Source organism: Podarcis vaucheri, assembly GCF_965113315.1.
Source record: "Podarcis vaucheri genome assembly, chromosome: 3".
Lineage (NCBI taxonomy): Eukaryota > Metazoa > Chordata > Lepidosauria > Squamata > Lacertidae > Podarcis > Podarcis vaucheri.
In genome coordinates, this window is record NC_138761.1 from 17,142,235 (window position 1) to 17,160,026 (window position 17,792).

At 43.5% G+C, this 17,792-nt stretch overlaps 1 protein-coding gene and 2 long non-coding RNA genes across 6 annotated transcripts in view; 2 read left to right on the top strand and 1 right to left on the bottom strand.

The window, feature by feature from the left end:
* LOC309529677 overlaps nucleotides 1-17,792 on the top strand; it is a 33,702-nt gene that overhangs the window by 799 nt on the left and 15,111 nt on the right. For all 4 annotated transcript variants that reach the window (XR_014218291.1, XR_014218292.1, XR_014218293.1 and 1 more), the window contains exons 2-3: nucleotides 1,208-1,304; nucleotides 2,434-2,557. This is a non-coding gene — a long non-coding RNA (uncharacterized lncRNA). The remainder of the gene's footprint in view (nucleotides 1-1,207; nucleotides 1,305-2,433; nucleotides 2,558-17,792) is intronic.
* LOC309529769 lies at nucleotides 2,575-3,748 on the top strand. Its single transcript, XR_014218437.1, has 2 exons — nucleotides 2,575-2,810; nucleotides 3,343-3,748. It is a non-coding gene; the product is annotated as an uncharacterized lncRNA (long non-coding RNA).
* EPCAM (epithelial cell adhesion molecule) lies at nucleotides 3,404-16,295 on the bottom strand. The gene is made up of 9 exons (XM_082217884.1): nucleotides 15,932-16,295; nucleotides 8,893-8,997; nucleotides 8,515-8,758; nucleotides 7,876-7,941; nucleotides 7,393-7,453; nucleotides 6,331-6,432; nucleotides 5,829-6,023; nucleotides 4,589-4,630; nucleotides 3,404-3,856 (listed from the first exon to the last, which is right to left on the bottom strand). Exons 1-9 carry the CDS (start codon nucleotides 15,999-16,001, stop codon nucleotides 3,815-3,817), a joined length of 927 nt encoding a protein of 308 aa, XP_082074010.1. The 5' UTR covers nucleotides 16,002-16,295; the 3' UTR covers nucleotides 3,404-3,814.

The window sequence follows — 17,792 nt, forward strand, 5'->3', positions numbered from 1 at the left end:
AAGGACAGATCGTGAAGCTGAGGCTCCAATACTTTGGCCACCTCATGAGAAGAGAAGACTCCCTAGAAAAGACCCTGATGTTGGGAAAGATGGAGGGCACAAGGAGAAGGGGATGACAGAGGACGAGATGGTTGGACAGTGTTCTTGAAGCTACCAGCATGAGTCTGACCAAACTGCGGGAGGCAGTGGAAGACAGGAGTGCCTGGCGTGCTCTGGTCCATTGGGTCACGAAGAGTCGGACACAACTAAACAACAACACATTGATTGCTGGACCGTCCGCGGGCCGGATTGAGAAGGCAATTGGGCCGGATCCGGCCCCCGGGCCTTAGGTTGCCTACCCCTGGTCTTAGCCATGCTCTGCGCCCACCTGCCATGTTTACTTGGAAAGTCCAGCTCTGCTGAGCTCTGTGGGCATCACTGCTTAGTGGTCCTTGTCTATCCTACCTCCAGCAATCCCCACTGAACTTCGTGGGACTGGCTTTTGAGCACACAGGTGTAGGACTGCGCTGCTAAATGAGCTTAGTTAAAAATGTAAAAAGAAGTGCCCTGCTGGATCAGAACAATGACCCAGATAGTGCAGCATCCTGCTCTCAAAGGGGCAGCCAGATACTTGTGGGGAAAACCAGGGAGCAGAGCATGAGCCCAAGAGCACCCTCCCCCCCTCCTGTGGCATTTAGCAACTGGTGCTCAGAAGTGTTGCTGCTTGTGCAGGCAGAGCATACAGTGGTACCTCAGGTTAAGAACTTAATTCGTTGTGGAGGTCCATTCTTAACCTGAAACTGTTCTTAACCTGAAGCACCACTTTAGCTAATGGGGCTTCCTGCTGCCTCCACACCGCCGCAGCGCAATTTCTGTTCTCATCCTGAAGCAAAGTCCTTAACCCGAGGTACTATTTCTGGGTTAGTGGAGTCTGTAACCTGAAGCGTCTGTAACCCGAGGTACCACTGTATAGGGTATTATGGCTAGTAGCCCTCGGTAGCCCTCTCCTCCATGAACTTGCCTTATGCTATTTTAAAGCCATCCAAGTTAGTGGCCATCCTTGTGGGAGGGAGTTCCATAGTCTTGACTTTCTTTTACATTGAATCTTCCAACATACAGCTTCCCTGGATTTCCACGGGGAACGAGAAAGGGAGAATAAGCATAAAAGTATCCACTTTTATGGTATGCCATGTTTATACCAATGGTTCTCAAACTTTTTTTTCTCCAGGCTGCACTTTCAGGAAAAAAATGCATTGAAAAACACAACTGGGATTGTCCTCAGTATCACCTGATGTTCCACTTCTCATTTTGAAAATATAGTAAAGGTAAAGGTACCCCTGCCCGTACGGGCCAGTCGTGTCCGACTCTAGGGTTGTGCGCCCATCTCACTTAAGAGGCCAGGGGCCAGCGCTGTCCAGAGACACTTCTGGGTCACGTGGCCAGCGTGACGAAGCTGCTCTGGCGAGCCAGCACCAGCGCAGCACACCGAAACACTGTTTACCTTCCCGCTGTAAAGCGGTACCTATTTATCTACTTGCACTTAGGGGTGCTTTCGGACTGCTAGGTGGGCAGGAGCTGGGACCGAAAGACGGGAGCTCACCCCGCCACAGAGATTCGAACCGCCGACCATACAATCGGCAAGTCCTAGGCACTGAGGTTTTACCCACAGCGCCTCCCGCGTGAAAAGATACCCATCTGTATTTCACAAATGTTTTTATACTATACCATATAACTTAATTGTTTATATTTTCCTTTGGTTGTTCTTGAATCTTCCCACCACTGCCATCCTCTCCTGCAACACTAGTGTGGCGCACCACACCATTTGAGAACGAACAGTTTATACGTTTCTATCATGTCACTTCTTACTTGCCTATTCTCTAAACTAAAAAGCTGCAACCTTTCATTAGGGGAGTCACTCCATGCCCTTGATAATTTTGGTGCCCCTTTTCTGTTGTTTTTTAAAATATATATATAATATTAAGTTTTCCAATTTAATAATCCAATGAACCACATTAAAACATTCCAAATTGCAATACAATAAAAAAGCCAAATATAAATGCCATTTTTTTTTATCTTTGGGTGACTTCCCATGCTCTGAAGTGCTGATCATCTAATCTCACATTGCATTTCTTAATCAATAAGCCATTCCGATGTTAATCCTTCACATAATTTTCATTTACTTTCACAACCACTGGTCTGTTCAACTTTTGCCTTCTTAAGTTCTGTATGAAATATTTTTCCCTGTTTTCCACAGTCCAGCAATTCCACTTTCAGTTTCTGCCCCCTTTCCAACTCTACAATATTATTTTTGAGGTGAGGTCACCAGAACCATACACAGTACTCCAAATGTGATCGCACCATAGATTTATAGAAGGGAAGAATTGTGATACTGGCACTTTTATTTTCAGCTCCTTTCCTAATGATCCCTAGGCATGGAATATGTCTTTTTTACAGCCTTTGTATGCAAGTACCTTCATCGAGCTAGTATAGCAGGCCCCATAATACACTGATCTTCAACTGGTGCTCATGGCCTGATCCAAAGTGGGTCACAACAGCAGTACCACCATGCAAATATATGGTAAGTGGTTAAAAAAATGGGTCCTCAGGTTTATGTTTGGGTGAAAAGTGAGTGCAGAGTCAGAAAAGGTTGAAGATAACTTGCCATAACATACTTCAGATGGAGGGAGAAATATTTCTTCCCCCAGATATTGCTCAACTACAACTCCCATCAAGCTACAGCAAGAATGGCCAATGGCAAGGGAGAATGGCAAGCTGCAGTTCAGCAACATCTAGAGGGCCAGAGGTTCCCTTTTAGACAGGTACAGCAAAAGGTGAGAAGGTAACTATCTAAAATTAATAAATCCTAGGCATGCAGTCTTCAGTGGAAATTATTCCTAAGGGAACATGTGCACCAAATGATAGCTCTGCTGTCTTCCAGCCAAGTACTTCTTTGCATTTCTGTTACTCTTCAGGTTTTCCTCCCTGCAGCCCAGTCCTATACCTGTTTACTCAAACGTTCTCTGTACGATAGAACTTACTGTCAAATAAGTGGCATGGCACCTGAACCAATGGATTCAAGATACAAAAAAGAGATTCCGATCAATATCAGAAATAACTTTTTGACAGCAAGAGCTGTTCCGACAGTGGAATAGACTCCCTCGGGAGATGGTGGTCTTCTTCACCGGAGGTTTTTAAGTAGAGGTTGATGGCCATCTGTCATGGATGACCTAGCTGAGATTCCTGTACTGCAGGGGGTTGGACTAAATAACCCTTGGGCTCTCTTCCAACTCTACAATTCTATTATATCAAAATACCTTTTTCCTAAATGCTAATCTAATTAGAGTTATCTGTCTCTAAAACTAGAATGAAGATATTGGGAGGTGCCTCATTAAGTCATTCTTAGAAATACCACAGAAGAGCCGAAAAGATTTTCAGAATTTATTAAAATTACTTGTAAAAAAAGAGCAAATTTGAAGGAAATTATTTACAAGCATTAAAAAACAACAACACACACTATATTCCATGATCTGCAAGGTGGCCAAATTCATTTAGTAACTTACTAGACACCTCAAAGTTTATACAAAACAGTTATTTAACATACATCCAACAAAAAGGCATCAGTAATTTTACACAAAGAAAGGACGTTCATCTTGCCCAACTAGTAAAAATGTTTAAAAAATGGATTACAGTCCAGCAAAATGCAGTCTAGTGTCAAAATTTGAAGTAATCCTTTTATTAAACTATAAGGAAGTATTTAAACAAAAAAAAAGTCTCTACAGGTAATCTTCAGTTTACATGCTTTTGCCATGTTTATCCTTATTTCGTGTTACAGCAATTACGAGTTTAGTTCTCTGTGCATTTCGTTCATTTCCTTTACCTGAAGACACAAAAAAAGAGTTTTGTTCATTTTCAGTTTTGATGCCTTTAGAACATGTTCATTTATTAATATTACCAATAGAATGGACAGCAGTCACCAGCCTAGAAACTAATTTTTGCTAAATGTAACTCCCCCTGCCCCCAATAATATCATATGTTCAGCTTTTTGGCTGAATTTATTTACAGAAGAATCCAGAAAGCTGTAATTTGCAGTTTTGTTTTTACTACATAAAAAACCTCTTCCCTGGGCCAATGTATGTATTAGATCCTAAGCTCTCTAGAAAATAATATTTCCTGTGTGCAGCATTTAAGTGACTCCCCAAACTGTTAGATGTCAAAACACATTCCCTCACACACACAGAATGTTGGCCATACTTGTTACAAACATGGCATATGAACCTTTCAGCAACTTATTGCATGGCAAGTTAAGCAAAGAGATACTGTAAGAACCTGAGAATTGTTCCTGTTCACTTTCTTGCTAGATTATAGTTTTCATTATTATTTTGTTTTATTCTTCACTCTTCACACTAAAGTCAAAGGGCAGGTCAAAACAATTTTACATACAACATTAAAAACAATTTCAAAAATTAAAAAAAAGAACCACAAGAAGCTAGAATAAGCCGTAAAATATGCATCTCAGGTGTTACAAGCTCAGAGGAATTTTTATAGTACCGTTCTATGCCATTGTTTAAATTCTTAACAGTTCCTTTGATTTTGATTTTTTAAAACTCACCTCAGCTTTTTCATATTTCCCCTTCTTTCTTCTAGTAAAGACCTGCAGGGAGAGCAACAGGTTACACCAAGTTTTTGCAAAGCTTAGCAGTTCAAGGATCCACAGAACACTCATGCAACATCCACGACTTCCCAGGTCCCATTCACTGAGGTCCCCTAAAGGATAAAACCTTCTGGCCAGTCAGGTCCATGTTGCTTATGAGACCTGCAAGCAGGGGCGGCCCAGCCCATTTCACCACCTAAGACAAAACAGGAATTGCCACCTCCTGCCCCCACACCCCGCCACAGTGTCCCACCAGAATGCTCCAGCTTCTCATCAAACTCAGGTGTTTCACAAGTGGGGCAGGAAAGATGAGTGGATCTGTAAGCAGCCATTGTGATTCTGCTGTCTGAGGTAGGTGCTGCGCCCTGTCTCATGGGTGGGCTTGGTTCATGTGCACACAGGACCAAGTCTCATCTACTATAAGAATTTATTTTTATCGCTGCAAGCCAGGTCACTGTGGGAAGCACAGTAGCTCAGTGGTAGAGCACATGCACTGCAGACAGAAGGTTGAAGATTTAGCCTCTGGCATGTCCAGGTAGGACAGGGAAAGACCCCTGGAATGAAAGCCCAGAGAGCCACTGTCAATCAATATAGTCAATTGTGAGAATAATGATCCAGTGATCCAACTCTGTTTAAGCACCTTTTTCCATTTCTTTCTGTAATTTGGACCAAGGTATGAAAACTGGACTGGAATGAGCATATTTCACAGCAGCAGCCACCCACACCAGTGTCTGCCTGTTATAGAGACTTACAATATGGTCTCCAAAAAGTTTGCATGCTGCTACTTTAACAAACTGGGCATTTGTTCTCACTATGATAGCTTCCTATTACCTAAATTCAGCCTATAGCATGTACGACAACCAAGTATTTACTTCGCTTATTGTTATCCTATTCAGGAGTGAATAGCTATTTTCACATAAAATACTACTACCTCGGACACAATACATGAAGCTATTCAACCTTAAAGATCCTCCCAGGAGGCCCTTCAGGTCCCCCAACCTTTAGAATACTCACCCAAGGAAGTTCATCTGGTACAAAAGTCTCTGCTGAAATAGAGGCTTCAGATACCAAGTTCCATTATATTATAACTAGCTATTTTATATCTGCTGCTAGTGACTGTTGCCTTATTACACAACTCTGGAACATTTTTAACCTGAAGAATGGGGTTAAAGTATCTTATAAAGTTAGAAAAACATACCAGTACAAGAATACCAGCAACTATTGCCAGTATGATAATCACAATTACAGCAATAATTCCAGGATTCAAATTTTGCATTGTGAACTCTGGTGCCTTGTCATCAATGTAGTAGATTATAACATCATTAGATTGAAGAGGTCCTGCTGAACTGTAAAGGGTAAGATTTGGTCCTAGAATCACAGAGTCCCCTTTGATCTGAAAGAGTAGAAGCACTAGTTACTTTTGGAGTAAGCAGTCCAAGCAATATCCAATCACTGAAATACAGGCAACTACTGACTTGTGTGGGGTTACATTTCTGATCCCCATGCATATTGGTGGAGCGTGCACAAGTCTATTACGTTCCCCCCTGCCCCCCCTTTTCTGGTCACTTACGGGTCACCACACTGCACATGTGCCCAATTGCATATAAATTGGACAAGCGTAAATCAGTCGTTTCCTGTAAAGCACTGAGTTTACATGAACCATTCTATTCTACCTTGCACAAAGGGACTCGTATACTTACATCTTTTTCAAAATAGTACGCCACATCAACTATATCTACATCTGTGGCAGATTTCTCTGAAGCGTTTTGTTTCAGTTCAATAAAAACGAAAGGCTTTTCATACTGGGATGAAGAAAACACAGCAATTAGATCCACATAACCAATAAATAAATATATGAACAGAATGTGACTTTGTTAGGTTTTTAGAAATCTCTTGGAGTTTAAAAATCATGTTCTTTTTGAATAGTACTATAGTAATAATAATAAATATTAATAATTTTATTATTTACACCCTGCCCAATTGGCTGGGTTTCCCCGGTCACTCTGGGCAGCTTACAGAATATATAAAACATACACTTTAAGACAAGTGGTTTGTTTGTTTCAAGAACTTGTATTAAAAGAGATTAATATAACAGTTCAAATATCACAGCTGTATGATACAAACTCTGACAAAACGTCTTGAATTAGCAGGCTATGGAATTACAGGTGGAAGCTACAAAGAGGCACATTTCTTGTGAAGCCTAATACGTTCCATTCCTAAAACTTGTTCTTGGGAATTCTGGGTGACTCCCTCTTGAACCTTCTCGATTCTTTTATGTTTTCCCTTCAGTAGTTGATTATATATTTTGCTTTTAGCTGGGCTTTTTAGATTAATATAAAATATTTACAAGAGAAAGTCCTTTATATAGTAAAATTAAATATTTAACGTTAGGGTTCAAGTATATCTCCTCTATCTTGAAAGTTTAAAGGCCATTTTTAGAAATACAGTGGACGCTCGGGTTGCGAACGTGATCCGTGCAGAATGCACGTTTGCAACCCGCGTCCACAACCCACAGCGTCGCATCTGCGCACATGTGGCTTGCAATTCGGTGCAAAGCTCAATTTAGCACTTCTGCGCATGCTCGACCGCCGAAACCTGGAAGTAACCCGTTCCAGTACTTCCGGGTTTCGGTGGCCCGCAACCCGAAAAAACGTAACCTGAAGCGTCTGTAACCTGAGGTATGACTGTATGTGAATACTAGCACAAAATTGCCTATAGGAATCCAAATATGACAGAAAATCTGCAAAAATTGCTATTCATACCGTAGCAGTTATGTGATTTTTATTCAATTTGTAACGCTGAGAAAATCGTTCTCTGATTTCACTACAAAGACAAGAATTAGAAACTGTTAGTACTTGAACATGTGATTTAGAACTGAATCTTGTGTCATCCTCTAACAATCTAACATCTTTGCATTAACCCCTAAGGGACACATCAGCAACTTCTATTGGTTCTGTCCTGTCAACTACAAGTTCTGCAACTGTATTTACACCTTTCCCCATACTTGGCACTAGCAGAAACAGAGGCAAAGCTGGCTTAAACCAGCCCACTTATATTTTGCTACCAACATCAGTTAAACAAGCAAAGTGTAGATGCAATATAGCAAGAACAATGGCTTTGGAGGAAGTTAACACTGCATTAGTATACAAATCACTTCCTTTTGAACTACATTCTGAAGAACATCCCCATCCCTAGAAATTGTATGTTTTGCAATCCCAATTACTTCAAACAGACTAAAGACATACCTCTCAAGGCTAGGTTTGTCCAAATCAGTTTCTGTCCCAGAGTGCTTCATTTCCATCGAAATCCAGCTGAAAAACAAAGTATTGCGCTCAGGAATTTAGCTGGCCGATTCCACACATTAAATACAAGCTTAAGAAATAGGATTTCAAATAATCTTTTATTTGTAAAATTACAGTGGGAACAAACTTGACAATATAAGGAGTGGGCAACCTCAAACACCACCACTCCTAGAGCCACACCTGCAGGGCTAGACATTTGGAGACACATACCACTGGGCAAATTGTATATTCACTTTAATCCCCATGCTCTGAAGTGCCTTAGGTTACTATTAGCAGTGTGGGGACAGTGATATTAGCTGCATTAGGAGTGCCTTGTAGTGCAGGGAAAAAATTAAACCACACTCCCACCCAGCTCTCAATGCAGGGGAAATCTATTTCTGCACTGATTGCTGATCAGCTTGGCAACACAGGAAGTGAGTGAGCCATGGCAAGCTGCAGTGTGTGCTGCTGAGGGACATATGTTGCTTGCTGATTGCCCACCTGTGACATAAAACATTAATGTTTTGTACCTGCATGTTTATATATTTGCCTGGCACCAAATATTTATATTTCAAGGTACATGCAGTTTCATTGGAGGCTTACCTTGTCCTTACTACTTCATCGCATTTAATGTCTTTACCCCCCTTGTCAGTTCTTCGTACTCCAGCTGAGTTCACACACCAGCAAGTGTCTGTACCATTGCACTGCTTAGCTTTGAAGTTACCATTGTCATCACATTCTGGATCATAAATGCCATCATTGTCTCTAATAGCATGTTGTGGTCTATTACTTCTGCCAGTCTTTGTGCGGTATATTTCTGCTTTCATCAGCAGGCATTTTGAAGACACTGAAAATAAGATCACAAAGAACCACATTTAAAGTTACCATTTCAGTTTCAAATGTCTGATTATGCTGGAATGCTAGGGCTTCGCAGCTCATATTTGAAACTGAAGCAAGTTATCCAGGAGTTGTTGTACTCACATGTTCCACAGTCCACTGTGACATTGGACCCAAAACTTGTGCATCTGCATGTACTGCTAACTGAAATACAGTTTACCACGTTCTTGTTGTTCAGGCATAAGCAATCTGTAATAATTAAATGTATCAGTTAGGAAGGAAACCAGTCAGGTACCATGCACCAAATAGGCAAGTAAATGTCTTCACTTCTGAGGGAGGAAGAAAAAGTCTCTCTCTCTGTAGATCTCCGAGCACTCAAGATAAAGCCAACAACTGACACCAGAAATCAAAGCTCAGACGAAGTTATCATTTTAAGAAAAAATGGTTTAATTCAAGTGTACTGAATTTTAACTTAAAAAGAGGCCCATTCCAAAAGTGTCTTGTGTTTATGTAATATTTCTGAAATTACTTCCTTCTGGTGCATTGTAATAATGTTATCAAAACAGTACAGTTTGCATATCAGAGTATTTACACTGTTTACCATCAGCACACAGACTCCTGCTTTACTATTCCCTTCTAGCAAGCAGGAACAAACAATGCTACATCCAAACCAGAGATGAGTTTTGTTTTGCTCAAACAACATCAAGAACAAACCACAATCTCTAGTTTGGATCAGGGTGTATAAAAAGTAATGATTTTTTTAAAATGGATTTTTTTTATTTAAATTGATTTTTTTTATAAATAAAATGCTTTTGGAGGAAAAATCTTTCTAAAGATAGGTTTCTATTTAAGTTAAGGAAAAAACCTTAATCCCATTGTTCCTTTGCAAATTTATATACACAGAATCAACCCCATACCTCTTAAATGCCAAGTTCCAAGAGGTTCGATGAACAGATGTGTTTGGAGTGGAATAGATCTGCCCAAGTAGCTAAGTGTGAAGCAGTAAAAATGAAAGTGTAACCTTATGAGCAGAATACTCCACAAGTCTTGGGATATTTGTGTAATAATTGTGTGAGTCAGTTGCATGCCTGTGCAACTCAGACTTGAGGCAAGTGCTGAAGGCACTTCAAGGCTAGCAACCTCTTCCCAATCACACTGGGTTCCAACAACTGCACTAACACTTAACTGTACAGAATAGGCACCTGAATGTAGAAGCAAATCCAAAGGGGTAGTGGTGGAAATAGTAACTGGGATCTGTAAGTCCTTGGCGAGACCTTGAAGTGCTTGCCAGTCAACTAATAAGAGTTCACTGGTTCCAGACCCTTCTTCCCAGATCTCACCTGACATTGTCCAAACAATCCAGTCTCTAACCACATCAGTTTACAAACATGGATACATATGCTATAATGTTACTGTTTTAGTTAAATAAGTTGTTTAAATTGTTATTAAGGAAATGATTATTTTTCTCCTTCCAATAAAGTACAGCAGAAAAGTTGTCCAAATATAAGTAGTTAACTTATTAAACCTCACAATAATTTCATAATTATCTTCCTATGTATTTCTAGTAGAATAACCAAATCAGTAATTTTTTATATAACTGTAAAAACTACCTTGAAAGTTTATTATTCCAAAAATGAAACCTTCATCTGGTTGTAAATATTAAGATTATACCAGCAAGATTGTCTTTCTGTAAAAAAGTGATTTAAATCAAGTCTTACTTAAATTACTTAATTACTTAAATTAAAAATTACTTAAATCAAGTGATTTAAATCAATTTCATTTAAATCAAATCCACCCTGGTTTGGAAATAACTAAGAAATTACAGTGTGTTGCTCCCACTGGCTAGATAGGAGTAGCAAAGCGGGAGTCTTCTGCTTTTGAAGATGTCATCCCCATCCTCAAAAAGGGGGGAAAGGAAGACCCAGGTAACTACTGATCAGTGAGCTGGACATACCGTATTTTTCGCTCTATAACACGCACCTGACCATAACACGCACATCGTTTTTAGAGGAGGAAAACAAGGGAAAAAATATTCTGAATGAAACAGTGGACGTATCATTTTTGTGCTTCATGCTGTGGCCACAGACATGTGATCTGATGGTGAATTTGGGGTGACCCAATGCAAAAATCCTGAGAATCCCTGTGGATCCATGCTTTGTAACCACGTTTTTGCACCATTGCAGCCCCAGGCAACAGTGGGTGCGTGATTTTTTTTTGGGGGGGGGCAGGCTGTAGCCATGGACATGCTATGTGCTCTGATGGTGAATTTTGGCTGACCCAATGCAAAGATCCTGAGGATCCATGTGGACCCATACTTTTTAACCACGTTTTTGCACCATTGCAGCCCCAGGCAACAGTGGGTGCGTGATTTTTTTTGGGGGGGGACAGGCTGTAGTCATGGACATGCTATGTGCTCTGATGGGGAATTTTGGCTGACCCAATGCAAAGATCCTGAGGATCCATGTGGATCCATGCTTTGTAACCATGTTTTTGCACCATTGCAGCCCCAGGCAACAGTGGGTGCGTGATTTTTTTTTGGGGGGGGGGACAGGCTGTAGCCATGGACATGCTATGTGCTCTGATGGTGAATTTTGGCTGACCCAATGCAAAGATCCTGAGGATCCATGTGGATCCATGCTTTGTAACCACGTTTTTGCACCATTGCAGCCCCAGGCAACAGTGGGTGCGTGATTTTTTTTGGGGGGGCAGGCTGTAGCCATGGACATGCTGTGTGCTCTGATGGTGAATTTGGGGTGACCCAATGCAAAGATCCTGAGGATCCATGTGGATCCATGCTTTGTAACCACATTTTAAGTGGGGAGGGAAGGAAAAACACAGAAGGCTAAGAATGCAGGAGAGGGCTATAACGTGAGGAAAGGAAGGCAAAAGTTTCCCCCCACCCACCCACACAAGCCAGCCAGCGTGTGCTCTCTCTCTCTCTCTCTCTCCCTCTTTAAATGGAAGAAAGCATATTTGAATGCTGTGTGTCTCCAAAAACAAAAAGCAGGAAGTCAAATCAGAATTTTAAGCCGAACCTGTAATCTCTCTTCCCTTCACAAACATTGTTCCTCCGGAGCAGGGAGAGGATAGAAGGACGGACGCTCTGCTTTCCCCTCTACTTGCCTGGAGGGGAGGGGCTTCCCCTGCTCTTTGTTCCGTTTGAGCAAACACAGTAACGAAACAGAGAGGGCGGGCAGTAAGACCCTGAGGCAGAATGCAGGAAAGCTGCCACTTCCTCTCTTCAGGCTTCCCTTCTCCCTGAAGCGCGGTTTGATTTTTGCCTCATTTTTCGGCTCCAGGGACCACACATTCGCTCCATAACACGCACAGACATTTCCCCTTCCTTTTTAGGAGAAAAAATCTGCGTGTTATAGAGCGAAAAATACGGTAGATACCAGGGAATGTCCTAAAACAGGTAATTCAGTAGTTGGTCTGGGAGCATTCAGAAAAGAATGCTGTGATTACCAAGACCCAGCATGGGCTTCTCAAAAATAAGTTATGCTAGACCAATCTGATTTCTTTTTTTGATGGAATTACAAACTTGGTGGATCAGGGAAATGCTGTGGACATAGTGTATCTTGATTTCAGTAAGGCTTTTGACAAAGTCCCCCATGATATTATTGCGAGGAAGCTGGTAAAATGTGGAATGAAAGAGGTAATCGTTAGGTGGATTTGTAGCTGGTTGACTGACTGACTGAACTCAAAGAGTACTCATTAATGGCTCCTTGTCATCCTGGAAAAAAGAGACAAGTGGGGTACCACAGGGTTCTGCCCTGGGCCCGTTGTTGTTCAGTGTCTTTATAAATGATTTGGATGAAGGAATTATGGGGACGCTCATAAAAATATGCAGATGACACCAAACTGGGAGGGGTACCTAATGCCGCAGAAGACAGAATTGGAATTCAAAATGACCTTAACAGATTGGAGAACTGGGCACAAGCTAACAAAATGAATTTCAATGGGGACAAATGTAAGGTTCTGCACCTAGGCAGGAAGAACCAGGTGCACAAATATAGGATGGGGGGGGGCACCTGGGTTACTAGCAGTACATGTGAAAAGGATCTAGAGGTCTTGGTGGACCACAAGCTTAACCTGAGTCAACAGTGTGATGCAGGAACATAACAGCTAATGCTATTCTAGGCTGCAACAACAGAAGTATAGTGTCCAGATCAAGGGAAGTCACAGTATCACTCTATTCTGCCTTAGTCAGACCACACTTGAAATACTGTGTCCAGTTCTGGGCACCACAGTTTAAGAAGGATGTTAACAAGCTGGAACATGTGCAGAGAAGGTCAACCAAGATGATCAAGGGTCTGGAAACTAAGCCTTATGAGGAGCACTTGAAGGAGCTGGCTATGTTTAGCCTGGGAAAGAGGAGACTGAGAGGAGATATGATAGCCATCTTCAAATATCTCAAGAGCTGTCTCATGGAAGAGGGAACAAGCTTGTTTTCTCCTGCTCTGGAGGGTAGAAACTGAACCAATGGATACAAGTTACAAGAAAGGAGATTCCGACTAAACACCAGGAAGAACTTTCTGACAGAGCTGTTCGACAGTGGAATAGACACCCTTAAATGTTTTTAAGCAGAGGTTGATGGTCATCTGTCATGGATGCTTTATTTGAGATTCCTGCATTGCAGGGAGTTGGGTGACCCTTCCAACTCTACAATTCTATGACTGCAATTTCCACTGGAAAGGGTTATAGCTCAGTGGCAGAGCATGTGCTTTGGATGTAAAATATCCCAGGTTCAATTCCTGGCATCTCCAGAGAGGGCTGGGAATGTCCCATCTGAAACTCTGGAGATCTGCTGCCAGTCAGAGTAGACGCTTCAGAGCTGAATGCCTCAATGGCTTGATTCTGTATAAGGCAACTTCCTCTCAAAGTCTAAAGAAAAAAAGATTCAAGAACTTAGTGGAGGAAGTCACTAATCTAAAACAAAATTTTAAGACTTGCGTGTTGAATAATTTGAATACACACATTTAAAGGATTTGGTTCTCTCTCCAGGAAGGAAATATCTACTGCCTATTTTTTAAAAAAAAATAAAGTGTGAGATGCTCTACTAGCTACACATGAGATGCTATATTTTTAATAATTCATGCTACCAATATTCAAATTTTAAGCGAGGCTTTGAAAATTGGTGACAGGTGGTTATATAAAAGAAACCTACTTGGGACATACTAAGAAACACTCCTTCTGCAAGAGTCACAACACATGGGCATTTTCAAGAGAAATTTTACAACTATTGTCTATCCTCTAGTAGAAGACCAGATTTGCTCTCAGGCACCTCCCCTAACCCTGGGTGTAGTCTCAATTGCAGAAAGGAGCCAGTCACATCTCTGCTCTGCTTTATTTCTGCTACCAGGAAATGTGAAATCTGAAAACAGCTCAAGGCCTCAGGGATGGGCTTCCATTTACCATCAGGAGTCACATAGGAGCTGACACAGATTAAAAAGGAAAGCAAAAGTTACTAGCCTGTTCTTTCCAGGGCTCTTAGAACTATAACAATGAAGCCTCTTCTCTTCCTGATGGAAGAGGTGCCCAGCAATGGCGGCAACAGCGCCTTGCAGCCCATTTGACCCCATGGGCTTGTAAACTGTACAAAACAATCATATTGATGGCACTCCCATCAGACAGCAGATATAACCAACACTGATGAGCCTTCTATTTACACACGTCAGCTCAGTCACCTATAGAATACACAGCAGCAGGAGAGGAAAAAGAAGGCTGCTTTGGTTAATCAGGTGATTGATCCGTTAATATCACAGCCCTAGAAGGTTCCGACACCAGGGCTGCTCCAGGAAATTTTACTGTCCGAGAGGAAGGGTTAAGATGACACCATCATTCTACATAGTGGCCAACTGGACCTAGCATTGGCAATGGGTCAGTGTCCTCCACCACACCCATAAGCCACAACCGTAGGGAGTTGCAGGGCAGGTTGTATAGTAAACACAGTCCTATCCTCAAACATCTCACCTGCCCCCCCCCCCGCAGCCACCTCACTCCGCCTAGTGGTGAGGCCAAACTCCGCACATCACCTAGCAGTTCAACAGCTATGTACAGTATTTTAAAACTACTTCCTCTTTGTGATGTCACAGGCTGAGCCTCATTCCTGTTCTTTCGAGGCAAACCTGGGGGGCAGTGGGGGGGGGCGGACAACGTTTGAAAGGCAACGGTCCCTGGAAAGAAGAGGACCTCTGGCAACGCTTAGATGTCGAGGGGGGGGTGGTAGGGGAAGAAAGTTTCTTCTGCACAGGGAATTCCTTATCTTGAGAGACGACACAAAATAAATAAATTCCGACGACATTCAAGAAAGGAACCCTGTAGCTGCTGAGCCCAAGTTGGCCTTACCTCCCATTTCTTCAAGACAAGTTATAGTGAATATCGGCATAACCATAATGAAGCGCTGCTTCACCTGAGACATGCACAAATACTATATACTGCCCACATCTCAGCACACCTTTTTTAAAATAATAACCTCAATCTAAGTTCTGAAATGCAACTATATATATATATATATATATATATATATAAATAATTGCATTTCAGAACTTAGATTGAGGTTCTTAGAACTATAACAATGAAGCCTCTTCTCTTCCTGATGGAAGAGGTGCCCAGCAATGGCGGCATATATATAGTTAGTTTCCAGGACGGGACGGTCTTCGAGGCGCGGGGTTGTACCTAGCTAAGTTAAGACTTCCAGAGGATCCAAATCCGTCCCTTGACTTCGACGGATCTACTCTCGGTGAGTAGACCTAACACTCCAGTGGGGTCAAAATCTGAAGAAAAAGTTCCCGCTTGGGTCGGGCCGCCACCCCCAACTCTCCTCGGAGGCCCTCGCGCTCTCTCCAGGGAGCTTCTTTCCCAAGCAGCAGGATCCTCGACGGGGGGGCAGCCAGGTGCACCCCCAGTCCTTGTCCCCTAACCCCCACCCACCCCGCCACCCACTGAAGGCAAACCGAAGCTCTTTCTGTCCCGGTGAGAAGAAGCGCCTCGCCCCTTCCCTCCCCGCCCCGACGGGGCGCCATTTTGTGGCGAGCGGGCACGGCTCGCCTCGCTCCTGAAGGGGCTCTCTCCGGGCAAGGCGCCATTAAACCCCCTCACAGGAGCGGATAGTCGGAGGAAGGAGCAGCAGCAGAGAAGGAAGGGGGAAAGAGAAGGAGGCTTCCTCGACGGATATACGTACTGCTGTTCACGGTGGCGGCGAGCGCCAGCATCGCCAGCGCCAGGTAGACGGTCCCCCGGGGCAGCTCCATCGCTGGGCAAGTTGAAGGAACAGGCAGGCAAAGGAGGCAAAATAGTAAAACAGGAATGAAGAGGAGCGCTGCTTCGACGCGCCTTCTCCTCGAGGCTCCGCGGCGCCCTTTCTCCCCTCGCGAAGACGCTCAAGCTGCTCAGCAGGTTCCGCAGGTAGACCAAGCCCCCTCTCGGCCGGCCGCGCCCGACGTCTCAGGTTGCACCTGGGGCCTCCTCTCAAACGCCGCCTCCCCTGGCACCTGTGTCGCTCGCTTTCTCTCTCGCTTCCTCCTCCTCCTCCTGCGAAGGACAAATGAGTCTCTCGGGGCTCCCGCCAGCGCTTATAGCCCGCAGCGCCACCTGAGCGAAACTGGGAGCGGCCGGCGGGGCGGGGCGAGTCCGGCAGCCAAGGCGAAAGAGGCTCACCTGCCCGCCCGGTGGGCCATATATGGACTTTTCCGGCGCGAGGCACCTTGGGAGGGACGGGGCGGGTGCTGAGGTAAGAGGCGCTTGGCATCTGCTGTCTGAGGGAATGCAGGTGGATCCTGCTGGAGCGCCGTCTGAATGTAACTTTAAAAAATGGGGATGGGTGGTGTTTACACAATTTACAGGGGTACCACGGGTTACAGACGCTTCAGGTTACAGACGCTTCAGGTTACAGACTCAGCAAACCCAGAAATAGTACCTCGGGTTAAGAACTTTGCTTCAGGATGAGAACAGAAATCGCATGGCGGCAGCGGGAGGCCCCATTAGCTAAAGTGGTACCTCAGGTTAAGAACAGTTTCAGGTTAAGAACGGACCTCCAGAACGAATTAAGTTCTTAACCCGAGGTACCACTGTACCTGTGTGCTGGTCCAACTGGGGAAGGCTTGGGCTCGCCAGGTGGATGGCAGCGCAGTGCGCAAACTGAAAACTCTTGCTCTCTTTTCTCCCCACACCCCAACAAGAAACCAAGAAGTTAGCCCGCAAGAATTTAAAGTTCAAGGAATAGGTTTTGACAGCCTGCCTGCTGGTAACTGTCGCAATTGCGCCCGAAAGAATTGGCCTGGTGAAGTCTGTGGCAAACACAGGCACAAGAAGGGGAATTCAAGGCACCTGTGGGGAAAGAAAGGATAGGGGATGCAGTGGCGTAGCGTGGGGGTGCAGGGGGGGCCGGCCGCACCGGGCGCAACATCTGGGAGTTAGGGTTAAGGGGCGCAAATCCACGGGTTAGGGGGCGCAAATTACTTGCCTTGCCCCGGGTGTTGACAACCCACGCTACGCCACTGAGGGGATGCCCTCAAATTTTAAAGTTGATGGATCGTGAACTGCATATATCGAAAGCTTCGTCCTTGTGCTGTAATAAATGTATCTTTAAGGACCTCTAATGGAACTGAGTTTCTAGAGTCCACTAATAAAACTACATAACTAACCCTTGTGGTACCTTCCAACACTAAAATTCTATTTTATTCTGTTATTCTGTTATTATTTATTAAATTTGTATACCACCCTTCATCTGAAGATCACAGGGTAGTTCCCAACCTAAAAATACAAAATGAGAACACAGAATACAGAATAGAACAAAAACCAATAACCCCACTCCCATGAACACATTTGAAGGCCATGGAATATTAATCAGCCAAAGGCCTGGTTAAAGAGAACCATTGTCGCCTGGCACCTAAAGATAGGTACTGAAGGTGCCAGATGAGCTTCCCTGGAGAAAGCATTGCACAAATGTTTATTTTTTAAAAGCATAAATCCCACTCTTTAGCCCCAAATGGCCCAGATTGACTTACAAAGGTCTGTGATAAGACAGTCCTCGCCATCAAGCA

Coding starts and splice junctions, on each gene's coding strand:
- EPCAM (XM_082217884.1), bottom strand. CDS start 16,001: ATGGAGCTGCCCCGGGGGACCGTCTACCTGGCGCTGGCGATGCTGGCG. Junction 7,454..7,875: donor GACAAACCTAGCCTTGAGAG/GTATGTCTTTAG, acceptor TTGTCTTTGTAG/TGAAATCAGAGAACGATTTT. Junction 4,631..5,828: donor TTGCTGGTATTCTTGTACTG/GTATGTTTTTCT, acceptor CTCTCCCTGCAG/GTCTTTACTAGAAGAAAGAA.